The sequence below is a fragment of the Balaenoptera ricei genome, chromosome 11 (genome assembly GCF_028023285.1).
Source record: "Balaenoptera ricei isolate mBalRic1 chromosome 11, mBalRic1.hap2, whole genome shotgun sequence".
Lineage (NCBI taxonomy): Eukaryota > Metazoa > Chordata > Mammalia > Artiodactyla > Balaenopteridae > Balaenoptera > Balaenoptera ricei.
Genome location: NC_082649.1, coordinates 61,878,497 through 61,887,208, shown reverse-complemented (window position 1 = coordinate 61,887,208; position 8,712 = coordinate 61,878,497). Strand labels below are relative to the sequence as shown.

The 8,712-nt window shown below is 44.7% G+C and overlaps 2 protein-coding genes across 6 annotated transcripts in view; both read left to right on the top strand.

The window, feature by feature from the left end:
• The first annotated feature begins 1,800 nt into the window (after nt 1-1,800).
• ZNF620 (zinc finger protein 620) lies at nt 1,801-4,502 on the top strand. The gene is given in 2 exon segments (XM_059939379.1): nt 1,801-2,111; nt 2,113-4,502. Coding segments are annotated over 2 exon segments (969 nt in total). The 3' UTR covers nt 2,771-4,502.
• Nucleotides 2,531-8,712, top strand: part of ZNF621 (zinc finger protein 621) — a 289,130-nt gene continuing 282,948 nt past the window's right edge. For 3 of the 5 annotated variants that reach the window (XR_009505808.1, XM_059939377.1, XM_059939375.1), the window contains exons 1-4: nt 2,531-2,597; nt 5,055-5,088; nt 6,800-6,851; nt 8,306-8,391. Coding sequence is in view for 3 of the 5 variants with exons in the window: in XM_059939377.1 (XP_059795360.1) it covers nt 8,368-8,391 (24 nt within the window). In the remaining 2 variants the exon portion in view is untranslated. Of the gene's footprint in view, nt 2,598-5,054; nt 5,089-6,799; nt 6,852-7,509; nt 7,878-8,305; nt 8,392-8,712 lie in introns of those variants that run through there. The other 2 variants (XM_059939378.1, XM_059939376.1) reach the window with 2 other exon arrangements.

The following is an 8,712-nucleotide window of genomic DNA, read 5'->3' as shown; positions in this document are numbered from 1 at the left end:
AAATATTAAAAATTTATTTTTATAATGGAAATTTTCACACATATGCAGACACCAGCCCAGTGCACCCAGTGTACCCCTCACCTCAACAGTCCACCTATATCCTGCCATTCTTGTTTCATCTTCCCTCCATGGACACTTAAAAATATATGGATACCTCCCTGGTAGTCCAGTGGGTAAGACTCTGCACTCCCAATGCAGGGGGCCTCGGTTAGACCCCTGGTCGGGGAACTAGATCCCGCATGCATGCCGCAACTAAGAGTCCACATGCCGCAACTAAAAAGTCTGCATGACGCAATGAAGATCCCCCGTGCTGCAACTAAGACCCAGTGCTGCCTAAATAAATAAATATTTAAAAAAATATATATATATATGTGTTTTTTAACAGATGAACTTTTGAAGCAAAACTTGTAAATGAAAGTGAATGGCTTCCTCATTTTGAGAGGTATTGATATGAGAATTAGAAATAACAACATAGTATATATACACATATTTTTTTTGCCTTTGTTATTGTGCTTCACCCATTCTCTGCCTGTTAAAATTTCCTGTGCTGTTCAGACTCTTTACAGAGAATGTCCATTAATAATGCACATCTCAGGACTTCCCTGGTGGTCCAGTGGGTAAGACTCCGTGCTCCCAATGCAGGGGGCCTGGGTTCCATCCCTGCTCAGGGAACTAGATCCCACATGCCGCAACTAAGAGTTTGCACGCCACAACTAAACATCCCGCATGCTGCAACTAAAAGATCTCGCACGCCGCAACCAAGGTCCCGTGTGCCACAGCTAAGACCCGGCGCTGCCAAATAAATAAATAAATATTAAAAAAAAATAATGCACATCGCTCCCCACCGCCTCCGTGCTCCAGCCTCGTGTGCTTTTCTGGATATGACCCCAAGACTTCAGGTTGTCTGGGTTAAAAAAATATTTTCTAAACAGTTTGCTTGTAAACACATGAGGTTTTTCTCTGGCCCAGTGCTGATGATTATATTAGTTTTTCCTTTTTAGTTAGTTTAGGATTTCACATTCCATGTTGTTGTGTTAGACTGTATATACCTCCGGTATAGAGTTTTAGGAAAAAGGACAACGATCATTACGTGGTTGTCTCTAGGACTGATGTCCATTCTTGGAAGGGTTCTTCACGTGTCCAGTGCTCTTTTCTTTTAGAGGCAAGCCTGCACGTCTTCCCCTTCCTTCTGGATGCTGTGGTGTTTGCCCTGCGTGGTCCCCTCAGCCGCAGCATGGGAGCCTGCTGCTTTACTAGAGCCAACTTGATGACAGAGGTTGGGTCTCTCTCAGAGATTATGACATGGATAACATTTTAAAAAATAAGCAGCTCTTAAGGAATTTCAGCCTGTGGGACCTTTTGTAGTACTTGAGCTGCTCGACTGGCCCTTCTTCTCCACTCTCAGCGGTCTCTCTCTCACCTCGGGCTCTCCATTCATCACTTCTTTACATCTGCACTGATCCATCTGATCCCCTTGGGAGACAGCAATTGGTCCTTCTGTCCTAGTTAACAGACTCTGCTGTTTTCCAGTCTTCACGCTCTTCACGGGAATGCTCCTGGCCTCGCTGGCCTCCCTGGCCTCTTTCACCGAGTTCCACTTGTGGGGCTCTGCTGTGTGGTGGTCTTTGACCATTTGGTGTACATATTGGAAAATATCCCCTTACTCAGGGCAAATCAGAACCACTTGATCCTGTTTCCTCTTTAGCATAAGTATTTTCTTTTTGTGATATTGGGGGCTGACACTTGTATTTTCTTTTCATGATATCAGGCGGGGAGACCAGAACTGACAAGGAAGAATCAATGCCAAAAGAACACATTTCCAAAGAAGCAGAGTCCCACGGACTGACATTAGGAGGGCTGCCAGGGAATGTTCCCCAGCACCTTGGCTTCAGGAGCCGCCTAGAACAGCACAGCCACGGGATGATTAAGAGGACAAAGTCAAAGAGGAGAGATTTCACAGATGGGTCAACCAGGCATCAGGAGGCCTGTGCTGTGGAGAGCGGGCAGAAGTGTGAGAAACTGGGAAAATACATTAGTGTTAGCACACAACTCACTACGAATCAGACAGTTTCTAGCGGTCAGCTATCTTATAAGTGTGAAAAACGTGACATGCTTCATTCGGATGGCAGACTTCCACAGACATCAGAGATGTCACACTGGTGAAAAGTCTTTTGAATGCAAAGAATGAGGAAAATACTTCGGATATAATTCCTTACTTATCCGGCATCAGGTAATCCACACTGGGAAGAAACCAGTTAAATGCAAAGAATGTGGGAAAGGTCTCAGTTCAGATATGGCCTTGATTCAGCATCAGAGAACCCACACTGGAGAAAAGCCCTATGAGTGTCGGGAGTGTGGCAAGGCCTTCAGCTGCAGCTCCGTCTTCCTCCAGCACCAGAGGTTCCACACTGGGGAGAAGCTCCATGAGTGTGACGAATGTTGGAAAACTTTCAGCTGTAGCTCAAGTTTCATCGTCCATCAGCGAATGCACACTGGGGAGAAACCCTACGGATGTAAGGAGTGTGGGAAACGATTAAGCTCCAACACGGCCCTGACTCAGCATCAGCGGATCCACACTGGGGAGAAACCTTTTGAATGTAAGGAGTGTGGGAAGGCCTTCAATCAGAAAATCACCCTGATTCAGCATGAGCGTGTCCACACTGGTGAGAAACCTTACGAGTGTAAGGTGTATGGGAAAACCTTTAGTTGGTGTGGAAGTTTCATCCTGCATCAGAAACGCCACGTGCAGAAGACATCTATCCAAGAGTAGCACTCTCCACAGCTAGGCTCACAGTGCCTCTTCTTGTTTCTCCCCATCTTCATGCTTTTGATCAATGTCATCACTGCCTTTTCTGAACTGTGCTAATTCTATTTATTTATTTATTTATTTATTTATTTATGGCTGCGTGGGGTCTTCATTGCAGCACGCAGGATCTTTCGTTGTGTCGCACCAGCTTCTCTCTAGTTGTGGCGTGGGCTCCAGAGTGTGCAGGCTCATTAGTTGTAGCTCGCAGGCTTAGTTGCCCTGTGGCATGTGGGATCTTAGTTCCCTGACCAGGGATCGAACCCGCATCCCCTGCGTTGGAAGGTGGATTCTTAACCACTGGACCACCAGGGAAGTCCCTAACTGTGCTAATTCTTAAACATCTGCTGCTTCTCTCTGCATAACTGCAACGCGTGCTCCTCTGGCCTGTCCCACTAGGATGTTTAATTCAGACTCTCAGCTTCCATCATGAAACTTTCCTCAGGTTCTCTTAACCCTTGTTTCCCCAAGATGAACTCTCTTTACAGTTAGAGAAGACAAACAAACCCCCAAACTTAAAAACATCAAAGGAAGGTTTCCAGATTGAAAGGATACACCAAGTGCCCAGCAAGATGGATTGGGAGGAAACCTACATCAAAGACCATCACTGTGAATGATCAAAGCACCAGGTTTAAAGAGATGTTAAAATGTTTCTAGAGAGGGAAAACAAAAGATCAGGAGTAAGAATAGCATTGGATTTCTCAACAGCAACCTTGACATATGACAATGGTGTATGCCTTTGACATTCTAAGGGAAATGATTTCCACCAGAATTTTATACCCTCAAGTGTGAATATAGAATAAAGACATTTCAGACCTTGTACCTCTTAAAACTTTATCTCCCCTGCATCCTTTCTCAGATGTGCAACCCTAAACAAGTGTTAAGAAAAAGGCAAGATATGTGGACCCTCTATTACAATCTGTATATTGGAAGTCTTCTAAACACAAAAATAGAGGGCCCCTGTCTGTGTGGAGCCATCTGCATCTTGGAAGGACAGTCCTAATAGGGTGCAGACTTCCAGAGACCTACCTTGGGTACAGTGCCCACCCTCACTACTTCTGACTCTGCAGTGACTCTTCACTACTCAATTGCAGTCTATGCCTTTGCAAAAAATGGGCTGTTTGTACACTTTGAATCAGATGCAAGGCCCTATTTGTCTGAAATTTGTCCATCTCATTACTGTTCCAAGTGACCTCCCATCAACAAACATTCCCTTGCAATTTCATCTAGTTATTTTTTATGATCTGGAAGAAGCCACCATTATTTTCTGTTACCTGTGGTTACAAGAGAAGTAAATACGTTCTGTTGTAGCATCCACTCGTGCAGACAGCTTGACTTTGCCCACTGCAGGAAGCAGAGGGTAGTGGTTAATCATTCGGAGCCAGGCCAACTTTGGTATGAACCCAGGCGTGTGACCTTGGTTAAGTTATGGAAACTGCACTAATTTCCTTATCTGTAAAATAGGGATGACCATCTACCTCACAGGATTGTGCTGAGGATTAACTGCATTAATACACACAGAAGTGGTTAGAACAGTGACTGGAGCATAATAAAAGTGTTATTTATTATCATAATATCATTGATAAGTTTTGACTTATCATGTATATACCAGTGAAACAATCACCACAATCAAGATAATAAACATAGCCATAACACCCAAAACTTTGTTTATGCCCCTTTGTAATCCCTCCCTCTTGGCTCTCCCCCAGCAACCACTGATCTGCTTTCTGTCACTGGGGTTTTTTTTTTGTTTTTGTTTTGTTTTTTTGTTTTGGCTGCGCCTTGCGGCTTGTGGGATCTTAGTTCCACGACCAGGGATTGAACTTGGGCCCTTGGCAGTGAAAGCGTGGAGTCCTAACCACTGGACAGCCAGGGAATTCCTTCTGTCACTTTGGATTAGCTTTCCTTTTCTAGGATTTTATACAAATGTTAACACCTTGTATGTATTCTTTTTGGCCTGGTGTCTTTCTCAGCATTTTTTTTTTTTTGTGTGCCAAATCCTAACCACTAGACCATAGGGGAACTCCACTCAGTATAATTATTTTGAGATTCATCCATGTTGCATAATATCAGTGGTTCATTCCTTTCTATTGCTGAGTAGTGTTCTACTATTGATATACCACCTTCTGTTTGTCCATTCACCTCTTGATGGGCGTTTGGGTTATTTCCAGTTTTTGGGTATTACAAATAAAGCTGCTGTGAACATTTGTGTTCAAGTCTTTGTAAGGATGTACACTTTTATTTCTCTTAGGTAAACACCAGAAGTGGAATGGCTGAGTCATAAGGTATGTGTATATTTAACTTTTTAAGTATCTTCAGATTGTTCTACCAAGAAGTTGTGCCACTTTACCCTCCTACCAGCATTGTGTGAGAGTTCCATTTCTAATACATCTTTGCCTACACTTGATGTTGTTAGCATTTTTAATTTTAGCTATTATAATAAGTGTGTAATGCTATTTCATTAAGGTTTTAATTCGCTTTCCCTAATGACTAATGATGTTGAGCGTGTTTTCATGTGCTTACTTGCCTTCCATTATGTCTTCTTTGGTAAAGTCTCTGTTTATATCTTTTGCCTATGTTTTTACTGGCTTTTCTTTTTATTGATCTTTGAGAGGTTTTTATATATTATAGATACGGGTCCTTTTTCGTATATGTGATTTCCAAACATTTTCTCCCAGCCTGTGGTCTGTCTTTTCATTCTCTTAACAATATCTTTTGAAGAGCAGAAACTTTTAATATTGATGAGGTCTAATTTATCAGTTTGTTCCTTTATGGATTGTGCTTTTAGTGGCATATTTAAGAAATCTTTGCCTTACCCAATTTTACAAAGGCTTTTTCCTATTTTTCCTTCTAGGAGTTTTATAGTTTTAGATTTTACATTTAGTTCTGTCATCTATTTTGAATTAAACTTTGTATAGGGCATGAGGTATGGATCCAAGTTCCTTCCTCCCTCTCTCTCGCGCTCCCTTCCTTTTCAAATGGGTAATTTGCACCATTGTCCATATATGTGTGGGTCTAGTTCTAGATTCTGTTTTGTTTCGTTGATCTGTTTGTCCATCTTGATGCCATTAACACACTGCATTAATTACTATAGTTTTTCTAAGTATCGAAGTCATATATTGTTAGTCCTCCTACTTTGTTTTTTGTTGGTTTGGCATTTCCAGGTCCTTTGCATTTCCATATGAATGTTAGAATCAGTTTGTCAATTTCTACAAAATATATCCTGGGATTTTGATTGAGATTGTATTGAATCTATAGATCAATTTTGGTATAATTGACATCTTAATTATATAGACTCTTGATTTGTGAACATGGTAAATCTCTCCATTTATTTAGATTTTTATTAATTTCAGCAATATTTTGTAATTTTTACTGTATAGTAACTAACTCCTGGGATAGAGTCATATATACAGATATCTAGGGTCATTCTGTCTTCTAGCAGTGGGAGGCCAATTTCCCCTTTTAGCTCTGAAGTGCTTGGTGAGTAGGAACCATATATATGGAACTGTGTTCAGTAGACCTATCAGTGGTCAAAGAAAAAGTCTGTTCATGTTGGCAGCAACACTGGCAAGAAGTGGTCACTGAAGTAAGGCTACTGTTGACCCATTGATTTTCAGAAGCATCGTCACTGTAGTGAGGCATTTGCTAGTTAGCTGTTGTCCAGTGGGTAGGACTGTCATTGATTGGCTAGCTTTCAAGGGCATTTGTCACTGATTGGCTCATGTTCTGAAGATTGGGGCTGCCATTGATTTGATAACTCTCAGAAGCATAGTTGCAAGGGTCACCAAAGTGAGACTGTCACTGGCATTGGCTGATTTTCAGAGCATGTGTGTTGACCCGAAGTTATGTAAGTTAACGGCATTTACTTGTTCTTAAGGGCAATTACTCGTTCGTGGCTTGGAACTTTGGTCAAAGAACAGTCTTTTCCTTTCTTGAATCTGAAAAAGTCCTTTTAATGTTTCAATTCTCAGCGCCGCCCCCCTTTCCTTTCCTCAGCCAAACCCGCCGGAGAGACTGTAAGGGATTATCCAGATCTTCAGTTGTGGAGGTATGATTGTTTTTTTCAGCCAGTGTTGAAATTTAAGTTACTTGCCAGTTAACTAGGCGGAATAGCTGTAAACTACGGAAGTTTTGTACTACATTGAAAAAAGCTAAACACAGGACATTTAGGGCGTCCTGCCAAAGTCAATACAGGACAAAATCATTTAATATAGGACTTGTATATACCGGATGCCTGGCAACCTTAGTCGCTGTTATTTTGGTTGTTAAATGAATCTGTCCTAAAAGGTCCCACACACGCCTAGGTCCTAGGAAGGGAGAGGGCTTTAAAAAGGTAGATGGGAACCATGGTTCTCCTAAGGGCTGCCCAGCCTAGGGCCCAAGCAGGATGCCTGGCGTGGGCCTCAAGGAGATGACACAACAGAAGCCATTCTCCCCACACCTGCACAGCCCAGGCTCCAGGTGACCCAGGGAACAAAGGGGCCGACAGCTGATGGGGCAGTCGGTTAACTGGGGCCCCACCTAGGTCTAGAGGCCGAGATCTGAGTAGAGCAAGGTGGCATCAGCACCCTCACAGCCCGCCCTCAGTCGGCTCATTGATTGAAGCACAGGAGCGGAGGCACCCGCCGCTAGCACGGCGGTGCGGCGCCCGCAAGTGACGTCACGGGCAAGAGCCCGCCCTAATCCCTGCCCCTCGGGTCACGTGAGGCCGCGCCGCGGGGACCACCGAGATGGGCCGCCTCCGGGCGGCCTAGAGGGGCGCTCGACGCCCGTGCTCGGTTCCGTATCGGCTTTCGGAGACTCACTTCTTGGGGTTCTGAGGGAAACAGGCTCGGTTCAGGCGAGTTCTTCGTGCCAGTCTCGTCCGGCACCAGCTTCCTCGCTTTCCTTAGCGATTCGTCAGCACCCCGCCCCTGAACTCGCCTCTCTGACCCGGTGCTCGGGTGTCTGGGCCTCGCAGAAGCCGCCGAGGTGGCGGCGGGGCCTCCTAGAGCCCTGGTCCAGTCCCTTGCCCACCGAGGCGTGATCGTCTTTTTTGTCCTAAAGAAGTTGGCCCAACTGCCTCCCGTGCCCGGTACCGAATTTTCTGATGTTTGGGGTCTCCTATCATCATCACCCACTGGAACACTTGAGTATTCTAGCTCAATCCAGATCCACCCCTGTCTCCCTTCTCCAAAGGCACCCTTTTTGGGGTCAATGTCATGGTCCCTCTAAGCGCTTTTTTAGGTTTTTGTTCAGACCCAGCACCGTAGGGACAGGATTCGTCTTGGATCCCTAGGTCCGCTCAATGTGAATGGGCCCCGGAACGCTCTTGGGCAGAGCAGGCAGGTGGTGGATTGTCCCGAGGACCAGGCAGTGCAATTCATGAGGAGTTTGGGGCGATCAGCCAGAGCGGGGCTGATAGTCTCCTGCCAGTGCTCGAAAGGAAAAGACAGAAGACTGTGGGCGGTTGTGGGTGACGTAGCACAGGGACTATTGCACTCATGGCTCTTCTTCTCTTAGCTTTTAAGGTTCTTGCTCTTCCAAACCCAGAAGACAGTGCACGGAGCCAGGGAACATCAGCCATGCTCCAAACCACTTGGCCTCAGGTGAGCTGAGCTTCTTTTCAGTCTTTTAAAAATCACTTTAGCTATCAGGTAATCAGGAAAGGACCAAGAAGGCCTAACTTGGCCAGGCTATGGTTTCCCTCTTGCGTCCATCCCCAGGGCTATGGTTGTAAATACGTGGTGGAGGAAATAAGAGTCTTGTGTGTACAGAGTGATGAGTTTGGATGAATAGATTTAAGTGGAAAAAGGGGGACCCAAGCCAAGAAATTCCCCCTGAATGTGGAAATCCAGATCATGTTCTACAAATAGAAGTTGCAAGCACAGATATAGCAAACAGCCTTACCAAAGGGGAAATGAGTTGGG